The 22863-nt window shown below is 44.8% G+C and overlaps 1 protein-coding gene across 1 annotated transcript in view; it reads right to left on the bottom strand.

The window, feature by feature from the left end:
• The window catches only part of LOC116503837 (N(G),N(G)-dimethylarginine dimethylaminohydrolase 1-like), a 39718-nt gene that overhangs the window by 3973 nt on the left and 12882 nt on the right, over positions 1 to 22863 (bottom strand). Inside the window, exons 2-6 of the mRNA XM_032210501.1 lie at positions 16533 to 16842; positions 8399 to 8498; positions 5039 to 5112; positions 3628 to 3747; positions 223 to 366 (exon numbers count right to left, since the gene is read on the bottom strand). Of these exons, the coding sequence (XP_032066392.1) occupies positions 223 to 366; positions 3628 to 3747; positions 5039 to 5112; positions 8399 to 8498; positions 16533 to 16553 (459 nt within the window). The 5' untranslated portion in view covers positions 16554 to 16842. The remainder of the gene's footprint in view (positions 1 to 222; positions 367 to 3627; positions 3748 to 5038; positions 5113 to 8398; positions 8499 to 16532; positions 16843 to 22863) is intronic.

Below are 22863 nucleotides of genomic sequence, written 5' to 3'. Positions count from 1 at the left end.
AAAGAGGATGACCAGCAGTGGTGATGGGTGCACCTTTACAAGTCCTGCAATAATTCTGGAGAACGTCCACCTCTGTGGTCATTAGGATTCAAAACAACTTAAACTATCACTCACTCAATCAATCAATCAAATGCTGCAGATAGCCCCCACTGTGTTCCCAAAAGCCCTCCACTACAAGCGTTCCCATCCTTCCATGAGACCCAAGTCTCCCCTTTGTCTTACTTGCACGCTGTTTGGATATTCTTCAGTGCTGCGATGCAAAAGAACACTACTCTTCTGCCCCAGACGAGCATAGATACAATTAGCAGCTGGGTCATCAGGAACTGTCAGCGTTTCGTAGTGGTGATCAGTTAATTGCTCCATGGTCTTCAGAAAAAAAAGAGGGGGAGTATTTAATGGAATTCAACTCATCTACAGCTCTAATTATTTGTTTGTTTATTGGATTTATATGCCACCCTTCTCCCAAAGTACTCAGGGCGGCATACAACATTTAATAAAAACACATATTACAAAAGTTAAAAAGGAAATTAAATAAAGTGTCCAAAACAAACCCAATTAATATTAACGATAAAATTTTACAAATTAGATTAAAATTAACAATTATTTTATTCTGTTCAGGCCAGGCTACCTTGCTGGAAAAGCCAACTTTTTAGGGCTCGTCGGAAGGATCGGAGGTCGGGGATTATGTGAAGCTCTGCGGGCAGCTCATTCCAGAGGGAAGGCGCTCCCACAGAGAAGGCTCTCCCCTGGGGGTCGCTAGCCAACACTGCCTGGGCGACGGCACCCTGAGGAGGCCAACTCTGTGGGATCACACTGGACGGTGGGAGGCTACCGGTGGCAGTAGGTGGTCTCGCAGGTGGGCCTAAGCCATGGAGCGCTTTAAAGGTCATAATTAACACCTTGAATCGCACCCGGAAAACAACCAGCAACCAGTGCAGGCCGCCTAAAAGGGGTGTAACATGGGAGCACCTAGGTACCCCCAACATAACCCGCATTCTGGATCAGCTGAAGCCTCCGGGTGCTCTTCAAGGGCAGCTCCATGTAGAGAGCGTTGCAGTAGTCCAGGCAAGAAATCAAGACTGCGTTGAAAACTTAATTTTCATTTTGTCTCCACTATCCATCCTCATGCCACATTTTCTTGAACTGGTTCATTTCCAGATGTCTATGGAGATTCTCAGTCATCCAGATCATGGTTGTCCCAAAGATGCTTTTTTTTTCAAGAAGCAACTGGACTTTCTGGTTTTTCTTTGAAGAAGAAAACCTTCTCTTTGAAGAAGGGTTGAAGAAGCTTCTTGGATGAGAAGCGAAAACGTCTTCAAAGAAAACCCAGGAAGTCCAGTTGCCTCTTGGGAAAAAAAAGCACCTTTGGTTCATTTCCAACTTTCCTTTTTCTTACACAGCCTGAATTCTGAGGGAAACTGAACAAAACTGCCTTCCTAAATCAGACCCAGGTAGTCCTTGAGTTACAACAGTTCATTTAGTGACTGTTCGAAGTTACAACGGCATTGGAAAAAGTGACTTACAACCATTTTTCACACTTACAACAGTTGCCACATCCCCCATGGTCTTGTGATCAAAATTTGGCTGCTTGGCAACTGGCTCATATTTACGATGGTCAGAGTTCCCGGAAATCATGTGATCTTCATTGGCGACCTTCCAACAAGCAAAGTCATTGGGGAAGCCAGGTTCCCTTTAACAACCCTGTTACTGTTTAACAACGGCAGTGAGTCACTCAACAACCTTAGCAAAAAAGGTAAAATGGGGCAAAACTCACTTAACAGCTATCTCGCTTAACAATGGGAATTTGAGGCTCAATGGTAGTTATACACTGAAGACTAGGTAAAGGTTCCCCTCACACAGATGTGCTAGTCATTCCCGACTCTCGGGGGCAGTGTTCATCTCTATTTCAAAGCTGAAGAGCCAGCGCTGTCCGAAGATGTCTCCGTGGTCATGTGGCCGGCATGATTAAATGCCGAAGGGGCACAGAACGCTGTTACCTTCCCACCAAAGGTGGTTCCTACTTCTTCTACTTGCATTTTTACGTGCTTTCGAACTGCTAGGTTGGCAGAAGCTGAGACAAGTAACGGGAGCTCACTCCATTACGCAGTGCTAGGGATTCAAACCTCCAAACTGCTAACCTTTCTGGTCAACAAGCTCAGCGTCTTAGCCACTGAGCCATCGCATCCCACATTGAGGACTACTTGTTTGTAAAAGAACCAGATCAGTGGTCAATTCAGGTCCGTGAGGACAAGCCAATCTCCCCCTGAAGCAGGATTATTTCGCAGAATGTACCTCAGCAAAGACATTTGGAAACTATTTATTTATAAAAAGCTTCAGCCTGTTCTTTTTTTTTTAATCGAACAATAAAACCCAAAGCAGCCTCCGATAGGGAGAGATTCATGGAGGAAGAGGCTGTGAATACTAACTAATTGCGAAAACAAAATTAAATCTTCCCGTCAGTATATCTCTTGAATAATGGGTGCGGGAGATGATTATCACTGACAGGACTTTGCTTGAGAAACTGGAACAGCTATTCTGGGAAAGTCATGCTGTCTTGGGTGGGCAGCAACCCACACTTAAGCTTTATTTAGCCAACCTCCGAAGCGTCCAAGAAACAAGCAAAGTGGCTAGTCTGCTTTGTGTTGGAATAAATGGCCGCAACTTTGAAAATACCCCCCCCCCCCAAAAAAGCTTTCCCCCCCCCTTGCCTGTCAGAGATGGGACAGAATTTTCTGTGGAGCTTACAGGTAGGCCTCAACTTACAACCGTAATTGGAGCAGGATTATGGTCATACGTTATGCCAGTTGTTAAGCAGGTCATCATAGAGCTGACCCGATTTCCCCTCCTCCCCCCGATCAATTGTTAAACGAACCCATTGTCTGCAATGGGGATTTGTGTGTGTGTGTGTGTGTGTGTGTGTGTTGCAGTTCCTCACAAAAAATAACATAAATCACCATCCTGTGACTGCAGGTAGCTGCAGCAATAGCACTTAAAATTATATACCGCTTTACAGTGTTTTACAGCCCCTCTCTAAGTGGTTTACAGAGTCAGCATATTTGCCCCCAACAATCCGGGTCCTCATTTTACCCACCTCGGAAGGATGGAAGGCTGAGTCATCCTTGAGCCTGGTGGGATTCGAACTGTCAAATTGCTGGTAGCCAGCAGTCAGGAGAAGTAGCCTGCAGTACTAAACTCTAACCACCGTGTAAATGTTTAACCAGTTGCCTAGCACCCAAAATGTGATCATGTGACTGTGGGGATTAGGGATGGCCATCCGAACTTGAATCTGGGCTGTATTGTAACTTCAAGCAACTGGTCATAAGTCGAGGACTACCAGTACTGCATTTCTTTGTGCATGAAATGGAGCAGCGACCGCCTCTGCTGGCTTGCTCTGTTTCTCTTCCGAAGAGGATGACTTATCTGCAAGAAATTCCTTGTCCTCTACAATTTGCCAGCATTGATGGCTATTAGATTAGATTCGATTCGATTAGATTAGATTTAATAAATTTATAGGCCGCCCAATCCCAAAGGATTCCGGGACGAGGACGTTTTGGGGACTGGGATGAATGGAAGAAGGGTTCCTGAGGGCTTTTTAAGGAAAAGATCTTGGGGGGTTCCAGGAATTACCTTCATGGCTTTCTTGGCCACTTCACTGCTGCCAATGACAACAGTGTCAGGTCCCGCCATGCTGCAGAAGCTGCGGAGATGCAACATGCCCGAGACAGGAACGGTAGATACAGCAAAATCCTGCAGGAAAAGAAAATTGCTTGAGCTTCTGCAAAAATTCAGGGGCCTCTGTAGAACACCTCTTCTCTTTCATACCTCCTACCTAGTACAATTTTACCCTTAACCTCACTTGAACAGTATATATAAATCACACTTCACAATTTGAGGCCCGCTGAGAACTATTGGGTTTCAATGATGTTGTTGTTGTTAGTTGCGAAGTCATGTCCGGCCCATCGCGACCCCATGGACGACATTCCTCCAGGCTGTCCCGTCCTCTACCATCCTCTGGAGTCCATTTAAGCTCATGCCCACTGCTTCAGTGACTCCACCCAGCCACCTCATTCTCTGTCGTCCCCTTCTTCATTTGCCCTCCATCTTTCCCAGCATTAGGCTCTTCTCCAGTGAGTCTCAATGCCCATCACCAAATAGCCCAACTTGGAAACCAATGAGATATCTGAATTCAACTCTATTCAGACATCTCCTGGTGGGTCCGGGCAGACTTCTGGAATAGGAATTAGAGTAGTACAAAAATGTTGAATCCTTTCAATCATGGATCACTTTGGGTAAGCCTGGAGTGGTGTGGAGGCCTAAAGGTGGAGCTCTCACCTCACAATCAGGAGGCTGCAAGTTCGATCCTAGGTAGAGGCAGATATTTCTCTCTCTGGGCACACTGAGAATATATCTGCTGAACAAAATTCCGCATTGGCGACTGGAAGGGTATCTGGCCATTAAAACCCTCTGCTAATTTCATTCAGTTGCCCTCCAATAGGGAATAAAAGAGGAGTGAAAGGGGAGGGGTCTTTGCAGGAGATAATTAATTAATCCCTGCATTCTTGCCAAGTATTGCAACATCTGAAAGATATCGGCTTGGCCACTCTCCAAGCCTGATAAAGGTCAGTAATTGTGAACTATCTTGAAAGACTGTGGGAGAGGAGAGACTCTGCTGGAGAGGAATTCACTGTAAATTAAATAAAAGGAGTTTATCGGGATGAGGACTCATCTTGTGCTGCTGGGGAAGCCTAGGTCAGTGATTAATCTAAGTGGTCTATGTTTGCTATGCTTTAAATTCTAATAAACCTCTGAATTCTAAAAGTGAGAGTTTTGTGGTGTGCTGTCTGTTAAATTGTTATTAAGTAAACTATGCTCACCATCAGGTTTTCCCCCTGACACTCTCAAAATTGGCCCTGTTCAATATAGAACATAGATCTATAGGAGAAGAAAAACTGAGAATAGTATCCAGGGTATACCAGCATCCGTGTATAAATATATCTTTGGGTTATGCGGATGGCCCATTCGAAGAAAGTCAACTCACTCTAAAAGCATCAGCTACCATCTCTGCTCCTCTGTGATTGGTCCATTTGGAAATACCCACAAAGAACTCTCTACCTGTGGAAGAGAAAAGAAAGGAGAACGGGATCATCAGCTCTTAAGAAGCTCTCCCCAGACTGAAGAAGCCTACAGGTAGTCCTCGACCTACGTCCACAATTGAGCCCAACATTTCTCTTGCTAAGTGAGACATTTGTTGAGTTTTGCCCCATGACCTTGGGACACAGCAATGGTCGTTAAGTATGAACTGGTTGCCAAGCATCTGAATTTTGATCAGATGGGGATGCTACAAAGGGTTGTTGTGTAAAACAGGCGTAAGTCACTTTTTTCAGTACCCTTGTAACTTTGGATGGTAAATGAACCGTTGTAAGTGAAGAACTACCTGTGCAGCTCAAATCTGATCAAAACTAAGCATCACATTTCACTGGAAGAAAAGTCTTAACAGGTATTATGGTCATATATAAGAAAGAGGACTTCTGGAAAAGACCATCGAAAAACAGATCTGCGAACATCTAGAAATGAGTAAAATAATAACTAGAAGTTAGCACAGGTTTGTTAAAAACAGATAATGCCAAACCAATTTTATCTCATTCTTTGACATAGTGACTAAATTAGTAGACCAGCAAAATGCTGTGGACATAATACACTTAGACTTCAGCAAGGCATTTGACAGGGACAACCTACTCCTTGGTAAGCTAGAAAAAAGTGGGATTACTGTAACGCACTCTACATGGGGCTGTCCCTGAAGAGTATTCGAAGACTACAACTGGTCCAGAATGCAGCCGCGTGAGCGATAATGGGTGTACCTAGATACACCCATGTTACACCTATCCTCCGCGAGCTGCACTGGCTTCCCATTGGTCTCCGAACCCGCTTCAAGGTGCTAGTCGTTACTTTTAAAGCCCTACATGGTATTGGACCTGGCTACCTGAGAGACCGCCTCCTGCCATTCACCTCCCAAAGAAACAATAAGATCGCACAGGTTGGGCCTCCTCCGGGTGCCGTTAACCGGACAATGCCGGCTGGCGGCTCCCCGAGGGAGGGCCTTCTCTGTAGCTGCACCAGCCTTGTGGAACGAGCTACCCGCAGAGATCCGGACCTTCACCACTCTCCCGGCCTTTCGTAAAGCGACCAAGACCTGGCTGTTCCGGCAGGCCTGGGGCTGTTGATTAATATCCAGCCCCACTTGATTGAATGGATGATGTATTAATTTTAATAATTGTATTTTTAAAGTTTTTAAATGTTTTTACTTTTGTTGTGAGCCACCCAGAGTCCCAAGGGAGTGGGCGGCATACAAATCTTATTAAAGTTGAAAAGTTGAAAAGGGATAGACAGCATCACCATCAGATGGATTTGTAAGTGTTCAATCCTAAAACATGGTGTTTATGTTGGGAGGGGTGGGTCCTTCTATTCAATCACATCTGATTCTTAGAGACTGCTAGGACCAGTTCCTTGCAGTTTTCTTGGCAAAGTTTTTCAGAAGCGGTTTGCCATTGCCTCCTTCTTAGGGTTGAGAGAAAATGACTGGCCCAAGGTCACCCAGCCGTTAATAGTAGGGTGAGTTAATTTGCAGCCCCATGGCTTCACGTGGCCTCCAGCCCTTTTTTCCCCCATGATCTCTGAAATGCCTTTTTACACTATCAACATTCAGTAGTGTTAGTTCCCGTCTCTTTTTAAGAAAAACTAATGTAGTCTAATATTTTTAAGAGCTACCCATCCAACCTGTAAAAAAAAAAAAACTAGGCAAGCCAGACCCTGTCCATATACATCAGTGGTGAAATGCTACCGGTTCACCTGAACCTGTAGTTTAAAAATGCTACAAAAAGTTTTAAAAAGTTCCGACGATCAGCTGTACAACAATCAGCTGCGCTGCGTGATCGTGGGAACTTTAAAAAAAAACTTTTTAAAGCATTTTTTAACTACAGGTTTGGGCAAAGCAAACCAGTAACAGACTTCAGAGCATTTCACCCCTGATATACATTATCAAATTTCAATAGTAAAGAATATATATGCAGCTTGGGATTAAACTGCCAGCACCTTGGTATTCTCTGGTTGGTTTTCCTGCAAATGCTTCATTAACATTGCACTGATAGTGTTACCAAACCTGGCAAAAGAAACACCTAGAAGAAAATCGTTAAGCACAGAGAACATCAAGAAATCCCAGAAATTACCAGATTTGAATGACTCACCGCATTCTATGAAATTAAATAAAGTTCATCAATCAAATGAATGAATAAATAATGAATAAATTTTCCCCAAAAAAACAAAAGGCAGCTTCTGAATCTCAAATAATTGTTCACTTCTGCTTTAAGATATCAAGCTATTTTGGGCTCTGCGGCATCAGATCTTTCTTCAATGGCTCTCATTTGTCCCGAATAGTATAGGGCAAGGATTGCTAACCTTTTTGTTGTTGCATGTCAACAGTGCACGCACGTGCCAACACCCATAATGCAATGTGTGCATGACAACCCCCCCCCACATACACCCTGCCCCCCGTGCATGTGCACACAACCCCCCCCCCTGTTTTGGGCCTAGCAGCCCCCCCCCCCCCCCCCCGCAGACTCCTGGGACCAAAAATGGACCAACTCCTGCATGCATCCTGCCCTCCGCTAATGCACAGCAGATACCCAAAATCAGCTGGCCAACAGGAGGCTGTCTGGCAGGAGGCGCAGTGGAGCTGAGTTGGGGCGACGGCTACGGTCCCCGCAGAGAGGGCTCGGCGTGCCCCGTAGGTCCGCCATCACGGGTATAGGGCAGGGATGGGTTCCTACCAGTTCTAACCTCTTCTATAGAAGAGGTTCCACAAATCTACAGTGCCGTTTAGAACCGGTTCCAGCTCCCTCCTCCCACCCGTCCGCACATCATCAAGATGAAGAGCAAGAGGAGGAATTCTGGGAGTTGAAGTCCACAAGTCTTAAAGCTGTCAAGTTTGAATACCCTGGGGTTTTTTTTTCTGAAGGGTTAGGGGTGCGAGGGTCTTATAACTTGACAGCTTTAAGACTTGCCTGCTTCAAATGCCAGAGTTTCTGAGTCAACATTTTGGTTGCTAAGCAACAGCATTGTTAAGTGAGTTTCACCACATTTTACAAGTTGGCCACGCCCACCCAGTCACATGGCCAGCAAGCCACTCCCACCTGGTTATATGGCCGGCAAGCCACTTCCACAAAGCAGGCCACACCTACAGAAGAGGTTCTAAATTTGAAACCCACCACTGGTATAGGGTCTCCTGCTTAAGCAGGCGGTTGGACTAAAAGACCTCCAAGGTCCCTTCCAACCCTATTATTATAATACCGTACTTTCTAATTTCTTATAGGAAAAAGAGCAAAATGACGGTGGGCCACCTTACCTGTAAAGAGCACATCGCTTCCATCCAGGGTGGCTCCCTCATCTGTAACTTCCACAACACGAAGTTTTAGCTCCTCCAAGACCTTTTTGACACAGCTGATCTGTAAAAATGACAGACAGGAAATGGGGAGGAAGGGAGAAAGACAGAGACACCTGTTATGGCTGGAGCGCTTAACCTCAACTTTCCTCAGGTGTTCTCATTCTTAATACCCCTTCAGACAAGATTCAACAGGGGCTTCCATCAAATGGACCTTAGTTATTACTAGACAACCAATGGCCCGTTGGGTCATCTTTGGAGAGAAAGACAGTGCAGCATGATGGAAGAATTATAGTGGCAAACTACGTTAGAATATTTATGACTGGGAGAGACATGGTAACAAGGTCAGCCAATGAATAGGCATAGCAACTAAGTCGGCCAATGGGAGCTTAAACAGATATGAGTCTGTGCTGAGAATCGAAACTGAAACTACTCTGCCTGCTCTGAATTCTGAGATAAAACTGTTCTCTCCTGCTTGTGTTCTGCTTGTAACTTCTACCGAGGTGGCGCAGTGGTTAGGGTGCAGGCCACTTCAGCTGACTGTTATCTGCAGTTCAGTGGTTCTAATCTCACCAGCTCAAGGTTGACTCAGCCTTCCATCCTTCCGAGGTGGGTGAAATGAGGACCCAGACTGTGGGGGCGATATGCTGACTCTGTAAACCGCTTAGAGAGGGCTGAAAGCCCTATGAAGCGGTATATAAGTCTAACTGCTATTGCTATTGCTATTGAAAGAATCTACTATTGGTATTGTACATTTATTCATCTGTTATTATGTATATAAAAAGTTAATGAATCCAGTTGAATCGGTTATCTTTGTGTGCTTTCTGGGTTTGATTTTTCCGCAACAAACTCTGACAAACTAGAATTGACTTGTTCATGGGAAAGTGGCAGGGAATGTCAGAAATCATAATAATACAGAATGAGACAACTTGCCAAAGCCAACTCGCCATGGCCAACTCACCACAGGATAAGTCCCAAAGAAATATCCCATATATTAGCGGTGTCAAACTCAAGTCCCAGGGGCCAGGTCCGCAGGGTGCTTAGATCTGGCCCATGGGGGCCACCCAGGAAACAGCAAAGGACCGGCCTGTGGTGCCTCTGCCAGTGAAACGGAGTGGGAGGGGGTGAGTGTAGCCCTTCCGAGCTCTGTTTTCACTGACAGAGGGTTGCAGGAGGCTGCCGCAGCTGAAAACAGAGCTCAGGAGCCGTTTTCCCCTGGCAAAGTGCTTGGGCAGCCATAGGCACCCCTGACACGAGTGATGTCAGGCTGGCCATGCCCACCCCAGCCCCCAAGGTCAAACGCAACCTTGATGCAACCCTCAATGAAATCAGGTTTGACACCCCTGTCCTACTGAAAGCCTTGCTGATGAAACAGCCGACTGGTGATTCAGACCATTGACGGAGAAGCAGCTTTTCTCCCTCCCTTCAAAATAATATCCTTTTCCAGGCTGAATCTTGTCCCTGAATAAGGCAAAAACGCTAGAGTCTAGTGTGATTTTGGATGCTGTTTTTCTAGGCCTTCTATATTAAACAGTGCATGAACTTAGAAGTTCCAATCCGCCTCTAAGGGGAAAAAATTGCGATCACATGAATGACCTTTAACTTGATCCATTATTCTTTTGTTGCATCTTCATGCCACGGAGATGCCGGGGCTGTTCTAATTTTATCAATGACTCATCTCTTTCTCCCCCACATAAGCACTTTTTAATTTAATTTTCATGGATCGGGTGCGCTTCTGCTTTTGAAAACATCTGTGAGTTTCCTTCGCTGCAGACGTTGGCCTTCCTTTTGTTTTTTTCCGCTCCAATCCGTTATTTATTCATTTTATTTATTTAGTTTGTCACTCATGTACAAGATAACAGGAATATGAATAAACATGAATTAGAACACAGGAAATGGGTACAAATAAACAGGGACAGTAGGACAGGGACGTTAGGCCCGCTGGTGCGCTTATGCTTAACGGTCCAGGAAATTTCAGTTTTCAAACCATATTTGAAAATGAGTGTTTGTTTTAAAACACACAAACCTTTCCAGAGTTGCAAGCTACCCAAAGTGGAAGCTGGGACCCAAAACAGGTTGGGCCCCACCCTACCATTCTGGCTCTACAAAAACTCCCATGGTTCCTATTTCTCAGCCTTGGCAACTTAACATGTGTGGACTTCAACTACCAGAATTCCACAGCCAACATGGCTAGCTGGGGATTTCTGGGAGTCGAAGTCCACACTTCTGCTAGACATATAGTCCTTGACTTACAATCCTTTGAAGTTCCAACAGACCTGCTTGGGGGGGAGGGGGATATTTTGAACCCAGTTTCGAAGTTCTGATGGTTGTTTCCCCCACATACACACATGTCTTCAAGCACTCAGCAACCAGGCCACATTTATTGCCATTTGCAAAATCAAGATGGCATTCACAACGATGTGATCAAAGCCCAGCCTCCTTTTGTGCATACATCAATATGGAGGTGGGGTTTGGATCACGCAGTTGTAGGCATCTGGGCATTTTGGATCTCCAATGCAGACCCACTTAATTGAGAATCTCTTGATCACGGCAGACAGAAATGCACAGAAAATCAGTAAGAATTAAAGATACCCCCCGTCCAAAAGAATAAATCAATTCTGGGACCTACCACCCAAAAGGATAATAGGTTCGCTTCCCTGTTGTTGGGTGGGTGTGGCTATGGTGGGCATGGCCTAGTTGGCCTCCTAAACCATGGTGGAAACCCTCCAGAAGCCAGAAACAGGATCCGACTTCCGGAACTTCTGGTAGGCCCATTTTCCCCCCTCCCCGAGCCGCCTCACAGGCCCTACACTTATCTGGCATGATGAACAGGCTGTGTGGAGACTCCTGGGAGGAGCCGGGTGGAGTGGGCATGGCCAGCCAGGGTGGCATTTGGGGGTTCGCCAAACTGGGCAGAATCCTAGCTAGAGGATCGCCTGAACCTGTGCAAACCCCCAGCAGCCCACCCCTAGTATATACAATGTAGACCCAGATAAGACACATGCATTTTTTCAAGCAATCCTACATATGCAATCTGGGAAACCAGGTTTGTGAAATCTGGGATGGAGGGAAAGGGTCTTCGTTGGTCCAACTGCACTGCACTTAAATCCATTTCCCTGCTTTGCGGGAGGGGCACGGCACTCTACACAATTTTTATGGGCACTGATCCAGCAGCTGGCATTCCTCTTGGCGTATCGCTGCTTTTAAGGTTGCGTAACGATTTAAGTGAATCTTAAACCAAAATGGAAAAGGAAGAGGCTGCAAATCCTCAACCCTGCTGGCCTTTCGCAAAGCTTTAAAAAAAAACTTGGCTGGGTAGCTGAGTCCCATTTCTTGGCTTTACCCTAGGCTAGTTTAATTCTCTTGGCTGCTTGCATTATTTCGGATGTTTTTCATTGTTTTAAATGTCCTTGTGGTTTTCAAATTGTTTTTATGGGTTTGGAACCATAAGCCGACCACAGCCATTGGTTGAGATGGGCAGCTACAGAAATAGCACATGAAATAATAAAGCAAATCAAAATATCCAAGGAAGAAGCCAACCAAGTATCCCATTTTTCTTTCTTGAAATGTAATAGAAGCATAAGAGTGGGGATAGTGGTGTGGGGGGGAGAGGGGATGAAGCCTAGGAGGGGGGAGCTAGGGCAGGGCAGAAAATCACCACTTGCTTCCATAAGTGGCTTTTTTATAGTATAGCCCAGTATTGGCGAATCTTTTCGGCAACGAGTACCAAAACAGAAGCACGTGTGTGCCGAAAATGGAAAGAGCAGACATCCAGTGCACATGCGCATGTCGGGAAGATGATCTTCCGGTTTCTGGCATGCACATGCACATCGGCCAGCTGGTCTTTGGGAATGCATGCATGCATGCCAGAAAACGGAAGACCAGGTGGCCAGTGTGCATGCATGCGCCAGAAACCAGAAGATTTTTGGGGGCAAAAATCTACACGTCTCCGTGGTCATGTGGCCGGCATGACTAAATACCAAAGGCTCACAGAACGCTGCTACCTTCCCACCAAAGGTGGTTCCTGTTTTTCTACTTGTATTTCGTACGTGCTTTCGAACTGCTAGGTTGGCAGAAGCTGGGACAAGTAAAGAGGGCTCACTTTGTTACGCGGCAATAAGGATTCAAACTGCCAAGCTGCCGACCTTTTGATCAACAAGCTTAGCATCTTAGCCGCTGAGCCACCATGTCCCCTATTCAAATATCATAAAAGTGGCTAAAGTTGAGAATCACTGAGATAGAGGGATGGATGGATTGTCAGGAAAACAGATGGTTGGATGGATTGGCAACTGTTAATTTTTTTCTAAAATGTGCTTACTGGGCCATTTTGACATTTTGGTTTTGACATGAGATTCAGAAGCATTTTCAAGAAATACTTCTTGCTGACAGAGAAGGGCATTTTATTCCATGCCTGGTTAGGGCTGTTCAACCTGAAAAGCCATTTAGAGAACAAAAGGAAGCAGAGTGTTTACAAGCATCACGTTTCTCGTATGAAGTGGTACCCATCTCGGAGCTCTTCACACGGAGCTTCCACGGAAGGAGAAGATGGTATTAAGGTTTCCCATTATGTATTTGTAAAAGAAATTCCCTTTCCTTTCAAACCAAACCCACTCCTCTATGGCCCTCAGCTTTAAGAGACAAGGATGACATGGAACTTGTGAAATGTAATCTTGGTGGGTTGGGCATCCGCAGACACCTATAAGCGGCACTGGAGGAGAAGGAGGAGGAGGATGGGCCGGGAAGGGAAGGCGAGACAGGATCCCAATTGCCAAGGCAACCGAACTGCACTGCAGAAACAAAAGGGTGCAATTAATCCCAGATCCTCCTCCAGCAGAACAGATGGGAACTTCTTCTGACATCGCCAGCTAGTTCAACCTTCTCCAGGGTGGTTCTCTCCAGATTTCCAGCCTACACTTCTCCAAGGCCAAACTAGTAGATAAAATTATCAGTAGTTACACTGGTTGGTAACACACACACCAACAATTCTTGCTAATATCCTTGGAATAGATTAAACCATAGAATCATAGTGCTGATAGGGACCTTGAAGGTCTTCTAGTCCAGCGGTCACCAACTGGTGGTCCGCGGGAAAATTTTGGTGGTCTGCAGAAAAATTACTTGCATTTTTTTCTATTGTACTAAATCAGGAGTCCTCAAACTACGGCCCCTGGGCTAGATACGTGCAATGAACGCTTGTGTTGTTGCAGAGAGTCTCTCCCTTCAGGGTCTTTTTGTGCGGGTCGGAGGGGGGCAGAAATTCCAACTTGGGATCTGCTTCAACCTCCTGGTGTGGGGCTTGGGCGAAGGCTGGAGGGAAGCACTGCTGGTGGCAAAGAGCCGGAGGGCCTTGTTCCAGTGGGACTGCATCATGGCCTGGAACTAGCTGACCATCTCAGCCCAGTGAGCTTCCAGGAGCCAGTACCTGGCCTTGCACACTTTCACAAGTCTTCCCTCTGCTTGGAAAGCCTATGCTCGTAGTCCTCAGTGAGTGCTTCTGCTGAGCCTCCTTCTTGGTCGGATCCAATTTGAACTGAGCTGTTTTGCCAACTCTTTCTCGGGGTGGCTGCTTAGTTCCAACAACTGCTTCCTATTGAGGCCCCGAGGAGCCCGGGTGGGCAGGCAAGGAGTGGCTGGAAGGGGAGGGGTAAGTAGAGGCAGGCCAGGCGCCCTTCAACATGAGTTGACATCAAGTTGACCACGCCCATCCAGTCACATGACCCCTTAGCCATGTCCACCCAGCCAGTCATTAGATCATTTTAGTGGTCCATGGGATTTAAATTATGAATTAGTGGACCCTGAAGTCTAGAAGGGATGGGGACTCCTGTTCTAGTCCAATCCCATGCTCAAGGCAGGAGCCTTATACCATCCCAGTGTTGTTTTTCTGTGTCATGTGGTATGTGCATAGCTACTGTAAGTTACTACAGTAGTAAAACTTGTCCCAGCCTAGTAGGGATCATTTTGGTAGTAACAGAGATGCAGTGGTTTAGGGGCTCAGCTAGTCGATCAGGAAGGTTGGCAGTTTGGTGATTCAAATCCCTAGTGCCGCATAACGGAGTGAGCTCCCATTACTTGTCCCAGCTTCTGCCAACCTAGCGGTTCAAAAGCATGTAAAAATGCAAGTAGAAAATTAGGAACCACCTTGGTGAGAAGGTAACAGTGTTCCATGTGCCTTTGCCATTAAGTCATGCCGTCTACATGACCATGGAGACGTCTTCAGACAGCGCTGGCTCTTGAAATGGAGATGAGCACCGCCCCCTAGAGTTGGGAAAGACTAGCATATATGTGCGAGGGGAACCTTTACCTTTACTTGCTAGTAACACCAGTAACACAATTCACACTGTACATGAGTTCACTATATGCACCGTTGAGGACCTGCAAGACATTTTCTATATACAACTTGTCTTATATCCCTTAAACTACAGGGTCAAGGAAAACTCATGAAAGAGTCTTAACCAGGTGTGATGGTTCTTTTCACAACAGGTAAGCCCAAGTATAGATACATTTGCTCACAATGGAGGCGAACTGAGAAACAATTAAGTCAGAGGTGCCTATCTCCATCTCTCCTGAGATGAAAAAAAAAATCACAAAATGCATTGGATGGATGTGATCGCAATTTCCTAGGGGAAATATTAAAAAGGCAACATCAGTAAAGGCAACGTTGCAAATATGCACAGCAGTTCCTTTACTAGCGTTTGCTTACTTTGATATATTTTTAAAGAAAACAAAGTTTGCTACTGATAAAAAAAGTTGGGATAATTTAATAGGTTAAATAAGGTCTTAGTTTTGCTGACACATTTTTTCCCCTGTGTTCCTAAATTTAGCAACCACGAATTATCCAGCTGTAAGGTTTTTCAAGAACAAAACTCTGCTGGTTTCTACGACAATATCTGCATCAACTAAAGGTTAAAATTGTTAGAAGGAAAAGGAAAGAGTATAAAGTTGGTTTATTTGATCAAGGTTAAAATAATTGAAAGAAGTAAATTTAATTATACTTTAAAAGTTGATCTTTTATGCTTATAGGAAAAGTATGGGGTGTGAGAGGAAGAGATAACTGTTTCTAACTTTAGGAAGAGTTTACGAGCTTTATGAAGAGTTTACAAACTTAACCATGAAATCTTATTTCTAATGAAAGTGAAGCATTACTAAAAATTCTGTACCTGTAATAGAGACTGAAAGTCACTTCATATATTTTAATATGTATTCAAGATATATTATATATTGCTACCAACCCTGCCTTCCCATGGAGGACCTGTATACTGCACGAGTCAAAAAGGGGGCTGTGAAATATCTACAGACCCTTCACATCCTGGACATAAATGGTTTCAACTTTTACACTCAAAACGACGTTATAGGGCACTGCACACCAGAACAACTAGACACAAGGACAGTTTTTTTCCTGAATGCCATCACTCTGCTAAACAACTAATTCCCACAACACTGTCAAACTATTACCAATCTCCTTTTTTACTTATGACTATAACTTTGTTGCTTATATCTTTAGGATTTATATTGTTTATTAGTTTCCTAGTATGATTTATGTTGATTGCTTATTTAGTATCCCATGACTATCACTAAGGTTGTATCTTATGATTCATGATGAATGTAGTTTTATGTTGACTATGATCATGATTTATCACTTATAGCTTTATGTACAGTGAGAGCTTATGCACCGAAGACAAATTCCTTGTGTGTCCAATCACACTTGGCCAATAAAGAATTAATTCTATTTTATTTCTATTCTATTTCATTTATTCCTTCTTTCTTGCCCTCTTTCTTCTTTCTAATCTCTTCTCTTTCATTTAAATTTAGTTTGTATCAGTTTTTACTACTGCAATCCAAATCCTAATACAAATTATATACCAAAAAAAAATGAAACACTCCACGGGCAAGAGTTAACGAACGCCTGCTTCATAACCTAAGTGAAAAATTTATACTCCCAACCAAATTTGTACAAGACCTTTTGTCTGGTTGCTAATAAACACTTCACAGCGGCCTCCAAGCTGCTGTGCAGATGCATTCTCAAAGAAAAATAATGTATTTGCAAGAGAAATAGCATCCTTTACAGATTTAAATTTCACATTAGCCACTGTATAAATGTTACCTCGTCTCGCCGTGTGGGCATCCATGGCCGAGTGAGGAGCACGGTATCCCCCTGGATGACTGCCAGATCCCCCACCAGTGTGGCATAGGGGAAGCCCTCAGTCTGCCGCCAGTTCAATGACTTGCAGCCCTAGCTTTTGGCGCAGTATGCCAGTATAAGACCCCGTACTGTCGGTGAGCCTTGGCTAGGTCCACCGGATCAGCCCCACTGTCAGATCCATCCGCTGTGGTCTCCGCTGTGGCAAAGGAGGAAGGAATGCAGCGGACGATGGCGTGGGTGTACTTGCCAAGGAGGAGACACTGGCCATGTTCTGTAGGAAGACAGAAGAAACACAACCATTAGGATGAAATGGGACCCATTTTTAAGTGCAGAGAGAAGTCCCGCATCACAGATCTTCTGCAGTGACCAGCAATGACTACCCATATTTTTCAGGAGTCTAAGACACACCAGATTTTGAAGAGGTAATTTTTTTTTAAAAAAAAAATTGCGCTCTGCAGACTTCCCAAACTCTCTGCATGCCTCATATTTTTGTGAAAAATGGGCATGCAGAGATTTCAGATCTTCAGAGTTCAGATTTAGTTTATTTGTATGCCGCCCTTCTCCGGGAGGGACTCAGGGCGGCGAACAACTCAAAGGGGAGAAAGGGGAACATGAAACAACAATACACGTGATTAAAATAAACAAGAATCATACAGCCACACAGGTCGAGAGGGGAGGGGAACTCATCAACCCCAGGGCCTGCCGGCACAGCCAGGTTTGACAGGCTTTCCGGAAGGCCTGGAGAGAAGGTGAGGGTCCGAATCTCCGCGGGGAGTTCGTTCCAAAGGGCCGGAGCTGCCACAGAGAAGGCCCTCCCCCAGGGTGGTAGCCAGGTTGCATGGGCTGGTGGACGGAACCCGGAGGATGCCGACCCTGTGTGATCTAACGGGTCTTATTTAGCAATAGCAATAGCAGTAGACTTATATAACCCTTCATAGGGCTTTCAGGCCTCTCTAAGCGGTTTTACAGAAGTCCAGCATATGCCCCCAACAATCTGGGATCCTCATTTTACCCACCTCGGAAGGATGGAAGGCTGAGTCAACCCTGAACCGTGAGATTGAACCGCTGACCTGCTGATCTAGCAGTAGCCTGCAGTGCGGCATTTAACCACTGCGCCACCTTGGGCTTTGGGAGGTATTGGCAGCAGGCGGTCTCTCAAGTACCCAGGTCCAATACCATGAAGGGCTTTATAAGTTACGACTAGCACTTTGAAGTGTAGCCGGAGACCGATCGTAACCATGCAGCTCGCGGAGGATAGGTGTAACGTGGGTGTACCGAGGTGCACCCACAATCGCTCGCGCGGCTGCATTCTGGACGAGTTGAAGTCTCCGAATACTCTTCAAGGGCTGCCCCATGTAGAGTTTGAGAGGCTGCGGGGGGGCAAAAATGAGTAAAAAACGGCCCATTTCTTGCCCCCCAAAAGCGCATGCATAGCCTTTAGGAGGTTTGTACAGTGCTCCTGGGGACTGGGAGGGGGGCAAAAATGAGCGAAAAAATGAGCCGTTTTTTCACTCATTTTTGCCCTCCCCAGTCCCCAGGAGCAATTTGCGGGCCACCCAAACACTCTGCATATCCATTTTTGCGAAGGGGGCAGGTTTCAGGAGTCCAAAAATGCTTTATTCAGTATAAGACGCACCCAGATTTTCACCCTCTTTTTTGGTGGGGAAAGGTGCGTCTTATACTCTGAAAAATACGGCAATTCTTCACCTAAAACAGTAGGAAGTTCTATTGTTGGCCACGAAGAGTTTAATTTGGTCAAGTGGAAAAATTGCAAGATTAATGCAAGATTTCATAGATGACTCACGCCAGCAGAGAGCCTAAATCTACTGGAAGGCAACTATATTTTCTGGATGCAAGAATATTCTTCCAGTAATATTTTGAGAAATACTAATGGACGGGGCTGAAGCAAACTATAGGTGGGGGCCACTCTTTCTAAAAATAAGTGGAAATCCTTTCTTTTGCTTTGTCTTTTCTGGTATTTGCTACAGCTCGTCCCCACTTACAATTCGTCATTGAGTGACCTAATCAATGTCTCACTTAACAAGATAAGTTTTGGGCTCAGTTGTTGGTCATAAATCAAGGACTACCTGTACATGCCCAGATTGATGTGAACTGCATAATAGAGGTAGTCCTCGGCTTACAACAGTTCGCTTAGTGACTGTTACAACAGCACTGAAAAAAGTAATTTACGACCATTTTTCACTCTTATGACCGTTGCAGCATCCCCATGGTCATATGATTTACATTCGGATGCTTGACAACTGACCTCACATTTATGACTGGTTGCAGTGTCCCAGGGAGCCATGGGTTCCCGTTTTGCGACCTTCCGACAAGCAAAGTCGATGGGGGAAACGAAATTCCCTTAGCAACCATGTTACTAACTTAACAACTGCAGTGATTCACTCAACAGCTGTAGTAATGAAGGTCGCAAATTGAGGCAATACTCACATAACAACTGTCTTGCTTAGCAACAGAAATCTGCAGCTCAATTGTGCTCATAAATCAAGGATTATCTGTATTCTGAAAGCAACAGAAATCCAGTGTTTGAAGCAAACGTTTTCCCAATCCTAAACCACTTAACTCAGAAATTTTACTTCAAGTTTAGGATCTTACATTTCTCAAGATTTCCCGAGAACTGAGTTCCAGCATCTTCCCATTTACTTGAGCTATGTGACAACACTGATATATTTTCGGTGAAATGGATTTGGCCCATTCTCTAGGACAGGGGTCAGCAACCTGCGGCTCTTGAGCTGCATGTGGCTCTTTCATCCCTCTGCTGTGGCTCCCTGTTGCCAATCAGCTCCTCATTGATGGGCTTTTGGTTAGGACAGGTAGAGGAAAAAGGACGCCGTGCTAGGAGGACACTCTATGGGGAACCGGACTTCTGGTCAGGTAGAGGAAAAAGGACGCTGTGCTAGGAGGACACTCTATGGGGAACCGGACTTCTGGTCAGCTTCTGGTTAGCCCCTTTGTGGCTCTTGGAGTGTTGTCAACCCCTGCTCTGGGAGCTAGGAATTTCTCAAGAGCTGGAGAGATGGTGCTCATCTCCCACCCGGCAAAAGGGTGTGGGATAGCAAAGTTGAGAAGAATGCAATTGCTTTCTCCAATCTCCTTCAGCAGATGTCTTCAGGAAGGGGGAAGTTTAGAGCTCATTCAGCTCCAGATCAATACTCTCACCAGTTACAAACTTCCTGAGAGGCTCCTTCAAAAGGCCAATCGCTAAATACCAGAAGACTGCACCTATCCAACCAATTAGATTCTTGTTTGCAAAAGAAGCCAATGAAGGATCAAGGAGCTGTCCGAGGGAGAGACTGCCAACTTACGGACATCATCCAACTGATCAGACAGAAGCTAGCTCAGGGTTTCTCCCATCCTCAACAACCTTACGATGTGTGGACTTCAACTCCCAGAATTCCTCAACCAATCATGCTGGCTGGATAATTCTGGGAGTTGAAGTCTACGCATCTTAAAAGTTACTGAGATCTGAGAAAGCCCTCGGCTAGAGAACTGGCGCCAGGCCTTAACCATTCCACTGTTGAGAAACTCAGTTTGCTTCCAAAGACAAAAAAATGTCAGCCAAATATCCCATCCATTTTTTAAAAATGACAACTTAGGAGAACTCCTTCCAAGACACAGCAGGCAGGCAATGGCAGGCAATCTGGGGAGCTCGGTACAAATCTCAGCGGGTCAACACGCACGACTTCCACAGCCCAAAATACTCTTGTCATCATCTAGTCTAGTAGTACTGGAACAATTTATGCAGATTATTCAAACCCTGGTCTGATGACTGTTGCATAGTAAATACGTTGCAAAGGCCTGCCTCTCCTTGGGACATAGCTCAATACTCTTTGTTAAAAGTAAAGGTTCCCCTCACACATATGTGCTAGTCGTTCCCAACTTTAGGGGGCGGTGCTCATCTCCATTTCAAAGCCGAAGAGCCAGCATTGTCCAAAGATGTCTCCATGGTCAAATGGCCAGCATAACTAAACGTCGAAGGCGCACAGAACGCTGTTACCTTCCCACCAAAGATGGCCCCTATTTTCTACTTGCATTTTTACATGCTTTCGAACTGCTAGGTTGGTAGAAGCTGGGACAAGTAATGGGTGCTCACTCCGTTAAGGGGCACTAGGGGATTCAAACCGCCGAACTGCCAACCTCTCTGATCGACAAAATCAGCGCCCTTAGCCACTGAGCCACCGCATCCCTTGTCAAATGATTTACTGTATTACTATTCTTCTTCTCATCCTTCCTATTACCTATCTCCTTTTCTACTTATGACTATAACCTTGTTTCTTGTAACTTTATGTTTTATATTGTTTTATTTAGTTTCCTAGTATGATCTTGGCTGCTGATTTGGTGTCCTATGACTATCACTAAGGGTTGTATCTCATGATTCACAATGAATATATTTATGATGACTGTGTTCATGGTTTATCATGATAATTATCATGATTTATATCTATTATGTACACTGAGTTTATGCACCAAAGACAAATTCCTTTTGTGTGTCCAATCACACTTGGCCAATAAAGAATTATATTCCATTCTATGTCACCCCTAGTCCTTCTCTTAGTTAAACTAGACATACCGAGTTCCTTCAACCATTCATCATGTCACAGTCTCCAGTCCTCTAAACATCTGCTGCTCTTCTTTGCAGGCTTTCTCAAGCCTCGGCATCTTTTGGGTATCGTGGTGACCCTAGCTGCAGGGAATCAGCACAACCAGTCAACCCTCCTCCCAGCCCCCCAGGAAAAGAAAGCCTCACCTGGCAAGGAATTAATTAGCTCATCTAGGATGAGCTTTCTATGGCAACTGCCCACTCAAGTGCACTAACAAGATCACAAGCAACCAATCAATCAATCAAGATGTCCCAGTAATGTATTCATAGACCACCACCACCACACTGCACTCTTGTCTTCTCTAAAGATCCTGATCACGAAATACGCATTTTGTAGAAGACCACCTGATGAGTTGTGTCATTTCTGCGGTGTTTGTTCATTAATTCATTCATTTGTTTCTTTGTTCGTTTGTTCACTCATTCCCTCAATTTTGCAAAATAGCCAAGTGTGCCATTCAATAATGTTATTTCATACCCTGTTTTCCCCGAAAATAAGACTCCCTGGATAATAAGCCCAATCGGACTTTTGAGCGCATACGCTAAAATAAGACCTCCCCAAAAAATAAGCCCTCCCTGAAATTATTGCAACACAGCAGCAGCCATGAGGTGACCACACTCGCCATCTCCTGTACCTCAAAAATAATAAGATCTCCCCGAAAATAAGGCCAAGCACATTTTTGGACATCAAAGAATATAAGACCCTGTCCTATTTGGGAAAACACGGTATCTATCCTGATTCTATAGCCATTTCAAGAAATGGAAGGGGTGACTGTTTAATTACACGCTCGCATTTACACAAATCCCACCCGTATATCCTGCAATTATACATTCTCATCCAGCCTCTTGAACCAAAGGAAACTCATTTGAACACTAAGCAAAAGAATTGGCCAGTTTACTTCATGTTCACCCATATTTTTGAATTAATTCTTATTCCTGAGAGCAATTTCTGCTCAGCTAATTTTCTCCGGCAGCTTCAAAGGGGTCAGATTCATCCACTGAAGATACAACTCAGTTGGCTAATCCTTCCCGGTTTCCCTGAGTTAATCAATGGATTAAGTTAATTGCTTCTCGGTGTAACTGTCCAATTAACGTACCACTCTTTTAATCCCTATATCCCGAACTGTCTGAAAGTTAATTAAAATTAATTTTAAACAAGATATGGAATGAAAGGTCTTACGGCATGATAGATGGAGCCTTGAATTTCGTTTGATTAAAATCTCCTTGATTTTAAATCTCCATAAATAGGAAAAGGGGACAGGTGTCTTCGATATTAGCAGTTCTCAACATTGTCCAACAAATTCATCTGATGCAGAACCTGTTTTTTTTTAAACTTCTCCTTGCAATTTCATTCACATGCAGTCCTAAATGCATAGTTGTAGCTTACGTGTCCTCCTCTTTTCTTTATTCAGCCAAACCAAGAAAACACTGGAACTCTTGATTCAATTCTTTGTTTTTGAAAGCTAGGCAACTCTTACTATGAGCTAAGAGTAAAGCACAAAAGGCAGCCTGTAAGGAAGGGGGCAAGAGGTGAGCCTCGACCCCCAAACCCTTCGACAGCCAGGGAGTTTCCATTATTGGGAATTTGCTGTCATTGAAATGAGGAGTTGGCAGGGGGAGGGGGCAGAGGGAAGACTCAAACCAATCATCCTAGAACAGACCATTCCAAGCAGTCTA

The sequence above is a fragment of the Thamnophis elegans genome, chromosome 2, assembly GCF_009769535.1.
Source record: "Thamnophis elegans isolate rThaEle1 chromosome 2, rThaEle1.pri, whole genome shotgun sequence".
Taxonomy (NCBI): Eukaryota; Metazoa; Chordata; class Lepidosauria; order Squamata; family Colubridae; genus Thamnophis; species Thamnophis elegans.
The sequence above is the reverse complement of the archived record's forward strand: the minus strand, read 5'-3'. Positions and strand labels throughout refer to the sequence as shown.